Raw genomic sequence first — 19,905 nt, forward strand, 5'->3', positions numbered from 1 at the left:
TTTAAGAGCCCGATGGTGGTTGAGTTAGATTGCTGGCTCAGTGCTCACACAAATGAACTGGTGGGGTGTTTGAATCTCATGTACGTTTTATGTAGCACCGCCACCTGCTGTTCAAACCAATAAACTACCAGATGAGGTTGAATACATATATAAATAAAAACATTCAAGTGAAGAAGTTTCTACCATGTTTGGTGAGAGCACTGCAGAGTAGGCTGTCAGTTCAGGTCCTGTGTTGCTTGGCTGGACAGCTACTGTTATTACAACCTTCTGTTTAATATCAGCATCAAGTGAATGGACAACAGTTTGCTTTTTATATATAATCTGTATGTAAACAAATACAGACGTTTATTGAAAACTGTCAAATATGTACACACATGTAAAAATACGGAAAAATAAAGTGGGTTATTAACATCGACACAGGTATTTGATGTATTATGTCATGAGCTCTCCTCAGATCAAAGCACAAAATAATTATCAGTCTAATTATGCACATTTTTGCCATTTAAGCAAAAACAAAACATGCATATTCAATGAACTGTGAAAACAGAACATATATGATGCGCACAGTGAGGACAATGATTGGGAAACCTCAGCAGGATGAAAGTGTTTATGGAAGTTGCTGTGATTGCACAGTTAGCATTCCCAAAGAGCTTTCAGCTGGAGCCAATGGAATAATCACCAATTTAAGTTCACTAAGGCATTACACATTTTTAAAAAAAGGGTAAATAACAAAGCACATGACTTCTATAGTGAAACAAACAACCACAAAAGAGCAGGGTTCACTAAAAGACACTATAAGTAGAGACTGGCAGCAAAGACGATGTCTCTCTTGATCTTTGTTATTCCTGCAGGGAGAGAAACACAATTCAAACTCTGTCACAACTTTTACATGAACAATTACAGAATCTAGTTTTGGCTTCTTCATAAAACGTAAATGGTTTGTTAAAAACATGCACTAAATGCATGCACTAAATACATGTACTAAATGCATGCACTAAATAAAGTTTATGATGCACAGGTGTACTATCAATGTAGTTTTAACAATACAAAAATAAATCTAACAAAAACCAACAAAAAACAGTGAAAAATGTCCAACTTTTTAAGGATTTGTCATGTTAGACTACATTTAGAAAGGGAGCTAATATTCATTCAAATGAAAAATTGGTGCAATGTGTTTCCTACCTTCAGCAAACTTATTCTCCAGCTCTGTGTTGCCGATGGCTTTAGATGCAGAGCACATTTGTCTCAGGACCTCCTCCAGACGACGCATGCAACGGATGATGCTCCCTAAACAGAAATCCAGAGTGTAGATACATGTGTTAGAAATCTTTGATTATATATCTATCTATCTATCTTTTTTTGAGAGTAAATGTGTTCACTTTGTATCAAATAACTCATCTGACCCACAAAATCTGCCTCAAATAGAAAATATTTCCTAATACTGGAGAAAGGAACCAATAAATTGTGATCTTAATAATTAAACACCTGCAGATTGTAAGAGAAGTAACAAACCTTCAAAGACGTCGGTCATTTTGCAGATTTGAGCAAACGTGGCCCCGTTGGCCCAGGCATAAACCACGTCCATTAGGTGGGGTTTAAATTGGTTCAGATAGCTCTCTTCGTCCACCTCCAGCTTGGCGTCTGCTGACACTTTGGCGATGCGCTTTGCACATTCCTGAACACAACAGAAACAGTGATGCTTTCATTTCTACTAAAGTTCACGCATTTAACAAGATACAGCTCCACTCTAATGCCGTCTCACCTGCATCTGTCTCAGCGGTGCAGCGAGCTGCTCAGTTAGTTTTGGCATCTCGCTGGCCTGGAGGAAAAAAAACACAACATCTAAATAATTAGTACAAGTACCATATAAATGTTAATGTTATTAAATCATAATACAGCATAACTCCTGCACGCATGTCTAAGTTTTTCAGAAAATACAGGAGGAATACAAGGAGGAAAGACATCAGTAATTATCTTAGCGAAGCATCAAATAAATTTGTGGAGGTTTATGAGGAAATTCCCAAACAATCTGAAGTCCATCCTTCTACAGTGAGGAAGATTATTCATTATCAAATGGAAAGACAGTTGCCAGGTGGGCATCCAAGCTAAATTCATAGCAAGGTCAGAATATGCAATGATCAGGGAAACTGCAAAAAATCCAAGAGCTGCATCTCACTCTATGGGAGTGTTGGCATGTTAAAGGCCCAAATTTCATGATAATTAAATTAGAAAAAGAATGAACAAGTATGCTTGTATGGAAGGACTACAAGGAGAAAGTGACTTCCCTTAGGAAGAACATGGCAGCATGGATAAGGTTTGCAAAGTTGCACAAAACAAAATGACTCATCAAGGAACCAAAGCATATCAGCAGCTCATATCACCTCTCACTAACTGGCAGGAGCGTAATGGAGGGGTCATGACTTTGCCTAATTTTACAGCCACTGTACCTGGGCACTTTGTAGTCATTGAATCAAGCACGATCTCCACTGTATATCGAAGTATCCTAGAATCAAATGTAAGTCTCCGTCTCACAACAATTTGAGATACTAATGTTATTTTCATCAGAAAGCTTAGGGCCTCCTAGGCTGCCGGTATCACTTTTATAAGCAGCCACATCTGCTCTTTAAATATTTATTGTGGTCTGGATTTTTATTTTTCAATACAGCAGTATTGAAGTCAGGTGGTATTTATACATATTCTAGTGTGCTATTTTGCATTCGAGCAGCTGTTTGGTCTGCAGATGCAAACTAATATTAACATGCACTTGATCTCAGTGAATATCTGTTTGGTGGCTCCTCTGAGAAGCTAATGTGCAGGATTAGAGGTATGTTCACGTCTGCAAGTTATCGAGAAGGTGATGAACTTGGCTCAATAAGTAACAAATGTACAATTTATTTTCAGGTGTTCTTCCGACCAACGCTGAAGTCCTTTAAAAACATGCTAATTGGCTAAAGTCCCCATCATCAACAGCTAAAATAGCAGCAGGTCGTCTTTAAAGACAACAGCTGTGCACTCACATGCGCACCGGATTTATTGGAAACATGACAGCTGCTTGTCATTATTCGCTGTGTAAACATTTGAAGCTGGCTAATAAGAGACAGTCCGATATGGGATTGAGGTCAGAATTTTCCCGTTCACAGGACTGAGCTAATGAGAAACCAATGAAAGTCTGTTTAAACATGTGCTGATGCTGGATCAACCTATTTTGAGAGTTTGGTGTTTGCTTTGACTGTAAAGCAGGAGAAGAAGCCAAGAATGTGAAAGCAGCTCGAACTTACAGGAATGGGAATAAGGTGTTTATTTTAGTGTTCGGGAAAAGATGAATCTTTGTACATCGAGTGAGTGATGCATTTGTGTTCGTTTGTCCCTACGTTTTCCTGGAAGACAAAGCAGGACAGCAGGGCGGTGGCTTGCTCAACTGTCAGATCATTGAAGAGACCGTTGAACATCATCTCAGTCAGCAGGAGCTCGTCGGCACTGGAGATATTTATACAGAAACTTAATTATATAATGACTTTGCTTCAATATCTTGATCTTTTCAAAACAGCAGCTATAAAAGAAATGTGAGGTGGAACACGGAGTAAGAATCTGCTTTTTTATGCTAAATATCTAATTGTAAGACATCAAAACAACAGCTAGGAATAGGAACTTTAGGTAACTCACGTAACCCCAGTTCTCAGGGTAGCATGAGTGAGATGCCCTTTTTGCTGGGGTGAAGTGAGAAAAACTGCTTATCTTTTAAAAAAAAAAAAAAAAAAAAAAAAATGGCCACATAGTAGTGCAAGCTTCATAAGGTTGGGTGGCTGTCCAACGTGGTCGTTTCAATCATCAGCCAATCAGGATTGTTGTAATGGAATAAGGCTTTTAAGGAATACGCAAGCAGGTGCATCCCATGCTGAGGCATCTCACTCATGCTGCTGTGAGAGCCGGGGTTACACAAGTAACCTGAAGTTTTCAGGTTCATTTACATTTTCTTCACTGTCCCAGCTTTGTGTGTGTGTGCCCCGCCCTCCCCTACCTGCTAATTTCACAGGCGACCCGCCCTTTCATCTCAATGACGTCAGAGGGACTGGCAAAGCCAAGTCTTCGAAGAACTCTCTTTCTGCACTTCAGCTGGTCCATCTGCAAGATGGTTCGCGCTTTTTTGAGGTCTCGCTTGGCTGTTCGAACATCTGCTGCGATCTGAAACACACACACACACAGTTATGTTATGCAAATTTCTTCATTTTTAACTTGTTGAACTTTGATTTCAGGGTTTCTTAAAGTCTCAAAAAGCTGTGTGATAGGTTCCAGTTTAGCACATCAGAAAACTTCAAGCAACTTTAGCTGTCAGAGTGATGAAGAGGAATGTGAAAGACAATTGCATCAGATGTTCATGTGCATGCTTATCTCATACCAACTATTTAATTTATCCACTTCAACCTCTTCTACTGTATTTAACACACACACACAAAGACTTCACCAGCACTGCTCATCGATCAAAGACAGAAGCAAAGACTTCTCTGTAATGGTGACTGGATGTGTTGGTAAAGATAAGTGACATCACAGGAACACTTAAAGCTAAAGCTAAGACTTTTTAGTGCTTGTGCATCTGTAAGATGTGCTGAGTTCAGCCAGTGCTACCTGTTTGGCTAAACAAATAATATAAATGAGACATCAGAAATGGTAGCATCTGTAAAAACCAATAAAAAGATGAACCTGAGGATTAGCAGCAGTTTTGTTTCATTTTGGTGTTCAAAGAAAGCAAAATTAAATTTACTGGACCTCTGAATGTAGGAATAACATTCACAAGTGGTCATTTTTCCTGTTTGCCTGTATGTACATATTTGACCACAACTGAACAGAAAAATCCAATAAAAAGAAATCAAGTCTCATCTAACAAAAGGTACTTTTTGTAGATAAAGAGGAAAGTTCAAACATTGAGAAATTAGAGTGTTTAGCTGTTATTTGTTATAGTAACCTGTTGTGGTATAGACAATACACCCCAATATCAATCAAAGCTACCAATAAATAACCCTAACCAAAAGTGATGTTTTGTTCCAACACAAAGGTGATAGACAACTAAATACTTTGTTAGTACCTTGTTGCGATATACGGCCCCACAGGGTAGTAACAAAGTGTTCAACAGTGTAAGAACCTTTGAATTCACTGAAACAGTGCTCAGAGTCGCTTCCAGAGAAGCCATGATCAAAACCATTACCAAGTCAGAGAAAAAGCAAAGAACAACAGGTTATAAATAAAAATGGCAAACTGGAGACCAATACCCACACTCATTAACTCAGTCCTAGCCTTCAGGCAGCTAATTCTCACACTCTTTATTTTCACACTCTTGATCAGCGGTGTGATGAGGCAACTGGTTAAAACCAGCCACATAGTTGTTCCCGACCGCATAGCATTACTCACGCTTACTAGTTTACAGCTGACACAGTGGATACCCCAGTGACAGTGATGTTTACTTACGCAAACATCACTTACCAGGCAAACACAAATGCAAATCATGCCACTACAAGCTAGGTTAGCCCAGTTTGCCACCATTTAGTTATGCTCTCATAAGGCCTGACAATTAGCAGGACATCCCATTGCTTGAAATTTGACAAAGTTTCTCACCAGAGCTTTCTTCTCACAGAGAGAATAGACAGATTCCAAGTTGGGGTCACTGTGCAGGGGATGGGTGTACATGCGGTGCTCAAAGGCCTCAATCTTCTGAATAACTTTCTTTAATGCAGGGTCTTTGATGCCCATGTCATCTATGGGGTCAAGCAGAGGAACACCATCTGGAAAACGTTTCTGCACCTCCTGTGGACAAAATGATTGGAGGGAAAAAATGTAAATGATTCACACTAATATCTTCAACACCTTGAGAAATGGCTCTACTTTGTACCTGTATGGACTTGAGCATGAGCTGTCTGTTGTCGTAGGGCCTCAGGTCTTTGGGGATGTAAAGACGAACTGAGCTGACAGAAGTGAGGAGATGGAGCATCACTGGAACCACCTGGGCAGAAAAAGGTGATTTTAATTATGGCGCTCCCATTTGTGTATATGAAGTTATGTGTGTTCTTGCGATTGCTCCACCCACCTGCATCTCTCCAGTCTCCCCTGGAGCGGCAGGTTTAGCAGCTTCAGTTGCAGCATCTTTCACACTGTCCTTACTACAGTGGACCAAAACCTCCACGACATACAGCGGCTCTGAGTCTGTAGTCGTCTAAATGGGAAATGTGTGTTAGTCATAGCCACGGGACCTTGGATTCATCTACAGGTGCCACTAACTTACCTTAACATTAGTCTTCTTGCAAAAGTTTACAACCACTCCCCAGCCAAAGTCAGCATCCTCATTTTTTACCTGACAGATGAAAATACAGACTTGTTAAATGATGTGAAAATCTTCCATTATTACTGCTGGTCTAAGCGTAAAGCAGTACCTTGACAAGTCGCCCAGGCTGTAAGAAGGGCAAGCAGTATTTGGGTTTGTGGATGAACTCCTGGATTTCTTTACTCAGTTTGGCCAGCTGCTGTCTGATTTTAAAGTAAGTGACCACACTCTCTTCATTGGGAATCTCAATGGTGTGGTACTGCTCCTCCAACTTCTTAATTTCTGCACAAAAACAGTCATTTTAGATTCATCTTAGAACTAGATCACACGTAATTCATACCAGACAACTGAAGATGACACTGTAAACAGTCATCATACTACAAATATACATATACATGCTATTGAAGTCCGTGATTGCTATTTGTGTTCATATTTGTATGTCTGTCAGTTACTACCCAAGTGTGTAGTGTGAACAAGTGCATACAGAAATGCTTACTCTCCACTACACCAGGCAAAGCCCTGTAGTGTTGGAACTGGTAGAAAGACTTCTCCAGCATGTATTCTGGGTTGATCTCCTCCACACGCAGCAGGTTGAGCACCATGTTGTAGGTTAAGTGGAAGGCACTGTTCAAAGGATCTGCAGAGCCCTGCACAGCAGGATTAAAATGGTTAAAATGATTAAAATGTCAGCGATTCCTGACAAAGAACAACTTAAGAATCACTTTTAAAACTTTGGATTCAGTGGTTAAAATAATGCTAGGGACTAAAAAACCTGAAAGTGATGGTAAAAAGCATTTGCAGCAGCCTGGTTAACAGTACCTTGAGTAGCTGTTTACCCACAGCTGGGCTCATCTTCTCATCCACCATGAAAATAACAATCCCTCTGTCGTCCATTCCTCTCCTCCCAGCACGCCCAGACATCTGGATATACTCACCTGATGTTATCTAGACAAGGTGGGAAGATAAATTATATTATAGAACGTCTATGTACATGTGAAATATATGTACGACTGAGAAACTGGTTAAAACAGCATAAATGAAGGTGGTAAAAACAAAACACTGAACATCTGCACATTTATTCAATTACTGCCTAGGCAATTATCTGCATTGCTATGAATCTACATCACTCATCTACTGTTCATTGAATCACACATGGCACTGACTAAGCTCCACATTTTTACCTCTCTTTGCAAAAAAAAACCAAACAAGAGTTTAAATGATCAGATCTTCATTTCACACATTCTTGAGAGCAGCTCTTGGGTTGGAAGAGAGTTTTTTGAAGAATGAAGGTGAAGTGTGAGTGCCTGTGTGGAGTTTTGGCACCATCAGAGGCAACAGATGTTTCTGATGAACCTCTTGGAGGGCAGTTTCACTCTCTCTCGCTCATTCTCTTTAATCCCTAGAGCACCCCCTTGTAAACAATATGTGGCTATTTATGTGCCAATACAAGCTGCAACGCTTGAAGACCTTATAAAGGCTTCAGAGCAACATGCTACATAACAACTGCACACTTGACAGAGCAGCTTTAAAGCACAATTTATGGCGAGCTCTGCATTTTACTGGCCTCAAACAGAAGCCATAGACAGACAGATATCTTTCTGGAAGTGCAACTTTTCCAAACATCCATACTAATACTGCTGCTGAGAAAATTCTGTATTAAAGACATAAAAGAGGGGGAGACCATTGTGTTTGACTGCGTGAACTTACAAAGCGGTGATTCTTGCCATCAAACTTGCGTGCACTGGTGAAGAGCACAGTGCGAGCTGGCATGTTGATGCCCATGGCGAATGTCTCTGTGGCAAACAAGGCCTGCAATGGAAATAAGGAGCATTAAGCTCATCTCAATATTTACATTTTATCACTTACAAATAGACACTGATCCTCGAGGACTAATAAACATGTTCAAAGTGTTCCTCATAAAACATTTGGAAAGCCATTTTCTTTCAAGTGCAAAAAGATTGGAGCCGCCAAGAACAGCCGATCAGGCATAAATCTTAAAAAACAATCAAACAAAAAGAAAAACCAACACAAAAGCAGGATTTCCCGTAAAGTTTGGAAACTTGTCACAAACCATTTCTATTGGTTTGTGACAAGTTTCCAGTCTGCATTGACTAAATCTTAAAGTTGTGATAAAAAGCCTTTAATAATTACCTGACTTGTGTCTAAGTCTGGATTACAACACGCTGAAACATCTGCTTCTCCAGATGTAAGAGTATTTCTAATTATGTTCTTTTATTTGCCTCCATTTTAGCACATTTTCTTCATTTCACAGTGTTACTGCCATAACAACCAGAAATGACCAACAGCTAAAGTGTAACTCTGTAGTTAAAGTAAAAAGACTGAAGATAGGCACACATTATCATGAACTGGACGACTGGTTACTTTAAAGATTAGTTTTAATTACACTTGAACAGACTCTCTCAAGGATTCCATGTCAACATATTCATCAAATCCATTAATATGACTATGTACTAAACTTTTGCGCAAATTAAGTATTTCCCCTAAACGTCTGTTACAAACACACTTTTGAAATTTTCAGTCCTGCAGAGACAGACAAATCTCATTAAAGTTAGAATCACCAGTACCTTGAGGAGGCCTTCAGAAAAGAGGATCTCTATGGTCTCTTTCAGGATGGGCAGTAGGCCTCCATGATGGATCCCTATCCCCCTCTTTAACAGTGGCAGCACATGCTCGACCTGAAGAACACAAACAAGCTCATTACTGTTGAACTTCTCTCTCAGTGACCGTTTTGATCACAGCTGACGAAACCAAAACCAACATAACCCTTGTAATGGAAAAGTGTGTGGTAGGGTTGTGCTTTGCCGTTGCTCGTGTTGTACCCAATAACAGCTACTAACGCTGTTACTGGGTACAGGACTGATTTTAACAGGACTCATCACAGGAGGAAACAGTGAAGCTTTTTGCTAAGATTTTACAAGGTGTTAAGATCAGGTTCAAAAACCATGTTTAAATAAATAAATAAACCCTTGACAAGCTCAGAGAAAGCTGAGTGTGAGAGCATGTAGAAACACTTACCTGAGGCAGTTTCTTGTCCTCATCTGATAGACAGTCCACTGCATTGTTGAAAACCTCCTCCACCAGACGTTTCTCATCATCTGTAACAAAGAAAGGAGTCAAGTTTGAGTGATTTTAAAATATTATTCAACACATAATTAATCCTGGGAAATGTGGGGTTAACGTGGACCAATGGAGATAGGGGGTTTTGGGGAATTGCCTACAGAGAAACATCAACCACTCAGGAATTGTGCAAGTCTCTGTTGACTTTGGAGTTTTTGTGCCAAACACATTATAGTATTTGCTGTTGCTGGTGGGCGGTCTCTGTCCATCTCAGTCCATGTGGACTGGCCCTTATTCATGGAACCACTTCAAGTCCAACAATTACATTTGTAAGGGGATTTTGCTGTAGCTAAAAGCATAAACAAATAAAATACTGAAAACTTCTTTCTTGCAAGTCTTGCAACATCAAAGGTGTTGACAACTTTATCTCCTTTTTCTGACGTCAGACTGTGTGCTGTGTTACTGTTTGTAGGCCTCTGGTTGGCCAGCATTTCTAGATGATCAGAGTTATATCACCACCTGTTGCTTCGGCATCAACAGCATGCCAAAAATGTTTTGCATTTTCATGTGGAGAGATATTTTTCAAAACAAACATGGAAAAAAACTCATTTTAAATAAGACCTGTATATATGTGGATATACCCTTTTTCTCCGATCTACTGAAATTATCTCAGTATCTACAATTTTTCTTAAGAAAAACAAAAAACAAAAGCTTTACTGAAACCACAAGAACACAAGAAACTTGTGAAAATGAGGAACTGTCTTTGGCACAGTGTCTCCATTTGTTTTGTGCAATACTGATAAATGTTTGGCGATCTGCACTGGATTTCAGTGCTGGAACAGCTCAGTGTGAAAACAAACCTTCTCATTTACAATAATGTCACTGGGCAGAAAAAACAAACTGAAATGGGGAAGGAAAAGATCTCCCACTTAAGATTTGACGAGCATGTTTGACTTGGAGCAGGTGGATGTGAGCCAAGCTCAGTCTGCTGCTGGACTGTCTCCAATCATGCGGAGATTTATTCTTATGAACCAACTCCTCCACTTATCCACTGGACCAAACAGCAGCACCAACGGTGAAGGCACAATAAGCTACACTGATGGCACTCACTGGGTGAGGAGGATAAAATTACATTCCCTGCCAACAATTTAGCAATGTTGATTTATTTGCCAAATCTCATCTTCTTCCCCCGCTCTCTGAACAGTTTGTCACAAAAACAGGTGGTGTTGATGTTTCAGTTGGCAAAGAAAATCCATTTGCCATCTCAAAAATCTGCTCACTGACTGGTCTTGTGACCTGACACCTCATAAGTGACAAATGCAGTGAAGCTATTGGTCAAAAAAAGCAACATCACTGTATAATAATATTCTCATGATCAAATTATAAAAAGTCAATCATTTCTATTCTTATTAGAGGAAAAAATAAGCTTTTAATCTGTAATATTCAGAACTTGACTGACAAAGAGTCTGACCTCACCTCATTCAGCACACAGAGCTACAAGCCAAATGCCAGAAACACATCCTTTGATATTAATCTATCAGCTTAGGTGTCAGCAGTAAACTTTCAATTATTCACACATTGCACTTATCAAACAGCACGTTTGCAAAGACCTTCTCAAAGTCTATCGGTGCTTTCATGACTGCAAACAACTTAACTTGACTGACTATACTGCTACTCTCACCAGAGACATGGCCGCACGCTTTCGTGGGGAAAATACTGACACACACACACAGATTAGAGTTTCCAGGAATGCACATACCTCTGTTAAAGTCCAGTTTAGCCACCTGCAGAGCGTAGGCCTCACACTCTTTCTTACTGAAGCTGAAAATAATCACTGGCTGGAAGTTCCTCTCCATGATCATCTTCACTATCTTGAACACGCTTGATGGGCCTGATTAAAGTACAAAGACATGCAATCTTATATGAATTACTGAATCAAAGATTTTTACATTAAAATCCAGCAAACCCACACACCTTTAGTGCCTCCTTTCCTTCCTTTTGGATCCCACTTGGCACCTCCGCTGCTGCCCCCAGAATCCCCAGCATCTCTCAGCACCTGCATAGCTGTGTTGAAATTGTCCTCTCTGAATTCTCCCTGGAGAAAAATACAAACACAAAAAAACGTCCTGAATTATACATTACCTTATAGCAGCTGTTTCTAATTGGTGCATCCAGATTTAGAATACACAAATTGTTATTTTAGCCCCACTTGTGTAAAGCAGAATTATCAGTGAAGGAGATGAAGCCGAGTCCAAAGAGTTATTCATTCATTTCTTCTGAAAAGCCCTAATGAGTGTTGTTTCCACGTGTCCTTACATTTTCATCAACAACCAGGTGGAGTCCATCACCCCCTGCTGGAAAGATATAGTGTTGCAGTGGAGTGGGGCGGTAGTCTGTGTAGACCACATGGCATGGCTACAGGAGACATTAGAAAAGCATAAATCAATAAACAAGAAAAACTACCCTAAGTCACTCATTTAAACTGTCACCTTCTCACTTAGGGACATTATAAGAACTTTAATTATACTATGAGGCAGTACAACATCCCACCTGCTTGTGTAAGTGACAAATCCACTCAGCAAACTGTTTGGCATTGGGGATGGTGGCTGACAGGAAAACATAATGCACATTATCGGGAAGAAGAATGATGGTCTCCTCCCAAACCACGCCACGCTCTGAAATACACAGACCAGTGAGACGTGTTACCAACCAAAAGCCATCATGTGACATTTTTTTAACCACAGGGTTAAAATAAACTTTAATTCAACTGAGCCTTAAGTGCTGCTGTTGAGAAATCAGTAAATGAAAAGTCGACAAAGAAGGTATAAACACTGATTTTTCATGCAATTGTTTTACTTTGCTTCCATTTTCATTCACGGCCTCAACTGCACCAGACTGCAGGAAATAAATCGCTAGAAAACATGTTAACGTGTTTACTTTCCTGCGTTTTCTCTATTTCAAATATATATATTTAATTTGACAACATGCCATGTGCAATTTTTTTTCAACAGCGTATTAGTAATCTTAGAACATATATTGTATGGACAATTGAAAGCTGCGGGTCCACACCTAATCTTTGAATTCAGACATTTCTGGTGTTACTGCAGGTGTGTAAAATCATTCCTAAAGCCATGCAGTCTGCCTTTGTAGAAATAAAATGAAAGGGTTGTTCTAAAGGGCTCACTGAATTTGAATGTGATGCTGTAATAGAATGCTAATGTTGCAGCGAGTCACTGTGTGAGGGATCCAAGTCAAGTATCCATCCATAACTTACTCATGAATTCTGTTTGTACCCAGGAGAAAATCTATTTGATTCTTGGATGTTCAAAACACACTGATCTGTAATTTTACAGATCGTCTGCATCACTTTTCTATTTTATACCCACCCGTGTCTCTCATGTAATGGATCTCATCGAAGATGACCCACGCCACTTCCCTCATGATCTCAGAGCCTCGGTACAGCATGCTCCTCAGAATCTGGGAGAGAAGAAGTTTATCATTGACCGACCTCTGGATTGAGCAGCATCAAAAAACACTCTTCAATAAGGATATAACTAGCAAATGTAATAATGTCTCAACTCCACACAAAATTGTTTTTTTTTACCTCTGTTGTCATGACGAGGCAAGAGGCAGTGGGGTTGATGGTGACGTCACCTGTCATCAGTCCTACATCTTGAAACTCTTCGTACATCTCTCTGTACTTCTGGTTGGAGAGAGCCTTGATGGGGCTGGTGAAGATCACTCTCTGCTTCTCCCTGAGAGCCAGCGCAATGGCATATCTGCAGAAAGATATCAGAGAAAGCCATTAAAAAATGTTTTTAAAGAACTATGAACACCTACTGAGCACAATTGCTGACCAGTCTTCATGTTTTAGTTCATATTAAATGAAAAATGTTTAGAATACCTGTTTTGTTTTGGTTCAGTGTTATGACCAATCAGTGGGCTATAAGGGTTCATAATATCTCTCAGTGCTGCTTTCCAGCGTGTCAGTACATTTACCAAGAAGGCACTGATACAGCACAACAGTGAGTATCATCTCTAGTCTCTATAAACTGTTAATGGTCAGCATCACATTTTCTGTAGTTTGAGTTTAAATTCTAAGCTGTATTTTAGCCAAATATAATCAACTGGAATGAGGAAAAATGTGATCGCTCAGTATAAATTGTTTACTGATGACACTTACTCAGCACAAACAGTCTTCCCTGCAGAGGTGTGTGCAGACACAAGCACAGACTGGTTGTTGTCAATACATAATATGGCCTCCCGCTGGAAGGGATCGAGAACGAAAGGGTACTCCTGCAAGACGAGTAAGATGTATCAGAACAAAAGGAAAGCAATCCCACGGTAATGTCAGTTCGTGAAAACTCAGACTAAGGCCCCTTATACCTTGGCTGCTTTTCCCACTCGTGGTTTCAGAGGTTTATATTCCTCACTGGCAGGAAGAGCAACCTGTCAGGGAAGTACAGAAATGGCAACAGTTATCATCACTATTTTTTCTGCTTGTTTATTTAAAAATGAATAAAATTCTTAAAAAACCAAACAAAAAACAACAGATTTTCTTTACCTCATGTGAACATCCTTCCACTGTTTCCACTTGCTCCACCTTCACCTGAGGCATAAATTCTGCAAGACTGAAAAAAGAAAGAAGAAATAGAACAAACTCTGATGTGAATGAACTCACATAATCAAAATGTTTATCAGAGGGAAAGTGTGATTCGTGTGGAAAACGACACTCAAGCCTGACATTAACTGGCATAATGTGAGCTTATAACCAGCTCTTGTTGTTTAGCTGGGTCCTGTCAGCTGTCCGGAGACAGGAAGGTTCTATGTCTAATATGCTGACAATAACTGTGATGATATCAGGAATAATAAGCATAATTATGCACATTTTCATGTGTTAGAGCGCGCTCTTCGGAGCGCAGGTGAGGAGGAAGAGGATGACATTTTATCCAGTTGCAGGTTGCATTCTCTTTCCTTCACATTTTCACTTCATTGGTGTAGAGGAGACCTTCTCAGAGAACATCTGAAATAACATTTTGATGATGACACCTCCTATATTTCTAATTAGAATATGACAATCATATGTAAGCCCTGTGATAGACTGGTGATATGTGCAAGGGGTAACCCACATCTCTTCACCCTGTACACCTCTGACTTCTGCTACAACTCTGAATTATGCCACATTCAGAAGTTTGCAGACGACACAGCCATCATGGGGTGTATCTGGGATGATCAGGAAGAGGAGTACAGAAGTCTGGTGAGGAACTTTGTCGCATGGAGTCACACAAACCACCTGCAACTCAACACCTCAAAGACTAAGGAACTGGTTGTGGACTTCGGGAGGTCTAGAGCAGGTCCACTGCCGGTTCAGATAGAGGGGGAGGAGGTGGTCAACAAGTACAAGTACAAGTACCTCGGGCTGTGGGTGGACAATAAACTGGACTGGTCATGCAACACAGAGCACCTGTATAAAAAAGCCCAAAGCCGACTGTACTTCCTCAGGAGGCTGAGGTCTTTTAACATCTGCAGGAAGCTCCTGAGGATGTTTTACCAGTCGGTGGTTGCTGGAGTACTTTTCTATGCTGTGGTGTGCTGGGGGAGCAGCACAGCAAAGGAGGACTCATCCAGGCTGGAAAAACTGATCAGGAGGGCTAGCTCTGTGGTCGGCATGAAGCTGGACACTCTGGTGACAGTGGCAGAGAAAAGGACACTAAAGAAACTGATGGACATTATGGACAATGCCAGGCATCCTCTGCACACGGCCATTAACAACCAGAAGAGTCTGTTCAGTGACAGGTTGCTTCTCCCAAAGACAAGAACTAACAGACTTAAAAACTCCTTTGTCCCACACGCCATCAGACTGTTTAACTCCTCTCTGGAGGGGAGAGGGAGGGGAAACAGGAGGACAAAGGAGGGGGGAACAACTAAGCTGTAGTGCCTCTTCACCTCACTGTGCAATACCTTTTGTGCAATACTTTTGTAAATAGTCAACAGTGCAATAGACCTCAATACTTGAAATGTGCAATTCACTTGTATTTTTATTTTTTATTCCTATTTATTCTATTTATCCCCTTCGTATATTTTATTTATATTGTCTCTGTATATATATATATATATATATATATATATGTGTGTGTGTGTGTGTGTGTGTGTGTGTGTGTATGTATATATATATATATAATATTCTGTAACTCTGTAACTTCTGTCGGTGCTGTGCTTTTTTGGAAATCGAATTTCCCAGAGGAACCCACCCGAGGGATTAATAAAGTTCTATCTAATCTAATCTAATCTCATGCTATGAGACCTGGGATAAGCTGCTCGATGATAAATGCGTGGATAAACATTCACAAGCAGGGATAATTTAAATATTTCTAATAATATGAAGCTGGTTTTACATCACTTTTTTTATGCTGCTGAGCATTTTAATAACTGTGTCCACTAACACCCTGCATGAACACAACAAAGCTTCCCTTCTTACTTCAGTTCATTCGCCGAAACTGCCTCATGTCGAGGTTTCTTCACAAACACCACTTCCTCTCCACCATCACTGTCTGCCTCTCTCTTGACTCGGGCAGACGGACCGACATCTCTGTCTGTTTCATTTTTGGCTGCAGCTTTCCTATAGAGAGCAGAAACACACGAGCTGTTAGCCAACATGCACGATTCACCAATGAAGGGCACACAAACACTTAGCTACAAACTCATGTTCAAGAGAAATGGGCTCAGAGTTATATATGCCATAATATTGTTAACTTTAAGCCCAATAAGCCTTTTTTTGTCCGGTGTTTCTTTAACGAACCAATGGCTGTTACTATGACTGGCACGAGCACCCATGGCACTACCGTCCTCGCGGAGAAAAAAACTTTCCAAAACAAACACAAAATTTTTCTCCAGAAAATACATATTTACCCCGGTTCTGCCGCCACACTCGACGGTACTTTTTTATTTGTGGTATTTTGTTGTTCATCGTCAAACACGCTGAACAAACCGTCTCCAAAGGTGTCAGCCATGTTTGTTAGGGGCACACTTCCCACAATACAGCACGAGGTTGTTTTCGGGTAATACTTCCGCTACGGCAACTGTGCGGGGCAAAAGGGGAGAAAACGTTTTCTCAGGTTCGCTCTTGATTTGATATCTTTACATCTGTCCGGCAATTCGCCGATGTCTTCCCATCACTCAGGCACATAAAGGACTCAAAAGCGGGCAGCGTTTGGATGACCTAATGGGGGGGAAGAAGAAGAAATCGCCACCGCAAGCAAGTGCTCCAGCCGCACCGGGGAATGGAGTGGTCGAGGAGCCGAGGAAACAGGCAGCCACCAGCAAGCCGGCTAAAGACAGCAAATCTAAAGGTGAAAATCACTCACAGCGTGAACATTTCACTCCACGGTTAAGGCGTTTGCACTGTATTTTCACTCCAATTAATAAGATTTTAGTATGAATTTAGCAGGCAGAAATATGGAGCATGACATGGGTTAATCACACATATTTTCCTGTACTATTACTGGATTTACTTTTCTTAACATCAACAGGGGCGATTCTAGGTTCAAACTTTTAGGGGGGCTCAGCTCCCAATCATAATGTCATGCATGTAGTGCCTTGTAATTAATATTCATGGTATATGCTGTTTCCAAATGAAGTTAAAGAACCATTTGTGGCAAAACACATAAGATTAGAATCATGCACAGCATTATTTCAGTCTCTTAATCACATAGAGGCGGTCCACTAAATCATCAAGCACTTTACCTTCCTCTTGGGTTGGGATCGACACTGATCCATTTTTAGATTTTAAAAGCATAAAAGTGCCTTTTAAATTGGCTTATTACATGAAGCCTTTTTGACTTTGTCAGAATCTCTGTTTAAACAAAACAAAACAAAATTTAATTTCACTAAATTACAAAAAGCTCTGGCAAAAATTATGACCTTTGTGTTGTTGGGGTCTGTTTCAACCCAGTTATAATATAAGACAATAAAACAATAATTAGTGCCAAAACGGAAATCATAAACACACTGTGAGCTCACTAACACAGTCAGAGAGAAGTTAGGGGCTTCTCTCTTTAACTGTTTGTCTCCTTCCCTGAACAAACAGCCCCCTTTATCCCCACTGCTTCCCGGACACAGTCACCCGGATGGAAATGGACAGATGTGTACAGAACAACTCAGTTTAGTCGGTTCCTGGCAGAATACACATCTCCGGTTTGCAGCACAGCAATATGGATGACCCTCATAGAAGGAGGACAGTATAGATTATCAACAGGAGGACAAAGATGCATCTGATCTTGAATGAAAAAGAAGTCCATGGTGACATTTAGAATGGCAGTGATGAGGAATAACTGGATGCCTGCACTGGTGTTCTTGTTGAAGTGTTGAGATCCTGCAATGAGACTGCTGATAGTCTTTAGGATGCTGACAAGCTTGCTCCCATCAGGGATGTCTGGGTGAGATGGGTGCAGCTCCTTTGTCTGATGCTCAGACCAGGGCCAGAGGTGACGTAAGATGAACGTTTTCCAACTTATACTCCTTCTGGCAATACATCCAGCAAGTCAGGTAAATACGACTTAATGTGAGGGATGCAAAAACCAGCTGTGCATGGAATCAAAGATGACTGGAGGATCTCGAAAGGCAAACCGGCGAGTGGTTAAAAAAACAAAGGAAAACATCTAGTCCTTGATTTGACTACTGAACTGCGGGGACACAGTATCACCTATGACAGTTTCTTTACCATCTCTGATCTTGAACAAGAACTTCTCAGGATGAAATGTACCATGGTGGGCACAATAAAACAAAACTTAACAAAACAAAAGAAACCTGACCTGCCCCATCAGCTTCGCAGGTAAAGGGCCGAGCTCCACTTTCTTCAAAATATGCTTTTACAGACACTCCTGCAGCTGCTCCAAATTGTCCAAAAAAGAAAGAAAAAAACTTTTGAAAAAAGTTTTTTTTTTTTGCCCTTTTCTTGAGGTAAATATGTAAAATAAATAAAAATAAAAAACTTGACCTGTAAGACCACAAGTTTTACTGTAATTAATAATATAAAAATATAGTTTTTTTTAATTCTCTTGAGGTTCAAGTTACCGTTTTTGTTTTTGTGGTTTTTTTGTGGTTTTTTTAGATAACGTGAGGTATGCTGTAAAACGATAGGGTCTGGGGGCTATGCCAAAAAATTAAATCAATATTATCTTGGATAAGGTAACTGATAGGTAACAAACATATTGGAGGATGAAACAGTGTTTTCAGGGTATTTTGGGGGATATTTTCCAACCTGTAAAACAATAAACCTGTTAGTAAATCAATGACATGATTTATTTATTTATTTTAAACGTGAATAGTGGATTAACTTGAAGTCTGACGCAGTGGTGTCTGTTTGTTGCTCTGTCTGTCCTCACTCCAGCTCCGAAGACCTACAGTCTTACCAACACCGCCCAGGTGGACACTGGTGGGGTCTCCGATAAGTCCATTCTTAAAGTAAGTCAAAAAGCTTATTATATTGTGTTAAGTAGCTTTCACGTTTAAAAAAACAACTTGTATTATTATAACACTGGGTGTGATTTTTACCTTTCAATAAAGGTTGCTATCCAAGCTGACCTGGAGAAGAAGATTATCAAATTGATCAATGAGTTCAGACAGGAGAATGGCGACAAGGGGCCCATATCAGGAAGACTTACAAGCAAGAAGTTGCTGGTAAATACAAAACACTTTGGTTCCTTCCAGCTGACTCACACTGAGTTTTAGTGTTTTGCATCCCTGCTGTTTTTCTCCTGATGTGCTTTCAGGACCTGTACACAGCTCTACAGAAGTTTAACTTTAAAAGGGAGCACATTGAAGAGGCGATGAAGAGTAGCATCCTGTACGGAGGAGATCTCCATTCTGCTCTCGACTGGCTCTGCCTCAACCTTAAAGATGGTAATACAGCATCAGCAGGCATCCAAACATCATTATCGTCATCATCATCGTGGGAGTCCTTAAAGGTAGAAGAGTAACTTTCTGGATTTATGATCTGTTTTGCTAGAGGAGCTGCCAGATGGTTTTAGCCAGCAGATGCAGGAGGAGAGTCAGAAGAACCGGCCTCGATTTCAGCCTCCAGTCCAGCAGAAACCTGCAGCTCAGGACCCTAAAGTGTCAAACAACACCACCCGCAGAGAGATCACCAAGGTTTGTACAGAGAGGGTGTGTTCGACGAAAAGGAGGTGTTCTGTCAAATAGTTTCTAAGTGTGTGTGTGGTGCTTGGCAGGCCACAGAGAAGGATGAAGCTGCCAGCATGAAGGATTGGATCTTAAGGTATGCAGAACAAAGCAGTGAAGAGGAGGAAGAGGAAGGTGGGAAGAAGACATGCAATCCTGAACTGGAAGAGAAGTTTGATCCAGTAAGTACAATCAGAGCCACTGAATTCTGAGATTCTCTTCATTTACAATTATAAGAGAAAACAGACACATATTCCAAAATGTTAAACTAAGGCTATGAGATTTTCTTACCAGCCTTTGTATGATGTTAAAAATGTGATCGTCTTTTGAAGTAAATG

The 19,905-nt window shown here is 40.4% G+C and overlaps 2 protein-coding genes across 2 annotated transcripts in view; one reads left to right on the forward strand and one right to left on the reverse strand.

The window, feature by feature from the left end:
* mtrex (Mtr4 exosome RNA helicase) lies at positions 1-16,445 on the reverse strand. Its single transcript, XM_086301063.1, has 27 exons — positions 16,298-16,445; positions 15,867-16,007; positions 13,953-14,019; positions 13,775-13,837; positions 13,572-13,684; positions 12,993-13,167; positions 12,775-12,865; positions 11,939-12,063; positions 11,705-11,803; positions 11,363-11,483; positions 11,148-11,279; positions 9,347-9,426; positions 8,896-9,006; positions 8,018-8,119; positions 7,130-7,255; positions 6,807-6,957; positions 6,420-6,592; positions 6,272-6,340; positions 6,077-6,202; positions 5,882-5,992; positions 5,608-5,796; positions 4,019-4,182; positions 3,372-3,477; positions 1,763-1,819; positions 1,513-1,675; positions 1,183-1,287; positions 1-845 (listed from the first exon to the last, which is right to left on the reverse strand). The coding sequence occupies exons 1-27, from the start codon at positions 16,396-16,398 to the stop codon at positions 793-795; spliced, it is 3,114 nt and encodes a 1,037-aa protein (XP_086157189.1). The 5' UTR covers positions 16,399-16,445; the 3' UTR covers positions 1-792.
* Positions 16,444-19,905, forward strand: part of dhx29 (DEAH (Asp-Glu-Ala-His) box polypeptide 29) — a 14,316-nt gene continuing 10,854 nt past the window's right edge. The window contains exons 1-6 of the mRNA XM_086301062.1: positions 16,444-16,737; positions 18,777-18,850; positions 18,953-19,066; positions 19,159-19,288; positions 19,395-19,537; positions 19,618-19,749. Of these exons, the coding sequence (XP_086157188.1) occupies positions 16,611-16,737; positions 18,777-18,850; positions 18,953-19,066; positions 19,159-19,288; positions 19,395-19,537; positions 19,618-19,749 (720 nt within the window). The 5' untranslated portion in view covers positions 16,444-16,610. The remainder of the gene's footprint in view (positions 16,738-18,776; positions 18,851-18,952; positions 19,067-19,158; positions 19,289-19,394; positions 19,538-19,617; positions 19,750-19,905) is intronic.

Source organism: Aulonocara sp. 'chitande type north' Nkhata Bay, linkage group LG7, assembly GCF_057382095.1.
Source record: "Aulonocara sp. 'chitande type north' Nkhata Bay isolate Kocher_YH1m ecotype deep benthic linkage group LG7, A_spYH_male_GT1.1, whole genome shotgun sequence".
In the NCBI taxonomy this organism is placed as follows: domain Eukaryota; kingdom Metazoa; phylum Chordata; class Actinopteri; order Cichliformes; family Cichlidae; genus Aulonocara; species Aulonocara sp. 'chitande type north' Nkhata Bay.

Excerpts from the sequence above, each read along its gene's own strand:
- mtrex (XM_086301063.1), bottom strand. The coding sequence starts at position 16,398 with ATGGCTGACACCTTTGGAGACGGTTTGTTCAGCGTGTTTGACGATGAA. Across the intron at positions 12,064-12,774 it reads CCATTACATGAGAGACACGG|AGCGTGGCGTGGTTTGGGAG; the intron begins GTGGGTATAAAA and ends TGTGTATTTCAG. Across the intron at positions 6,958-7,129 it reads TGGGTAAACAGCTACTCAAG|GGCTCTGCAGATCCTTTGAA; the intron begins GTACTGTTAACC and ends CCTGCTGTGCAG.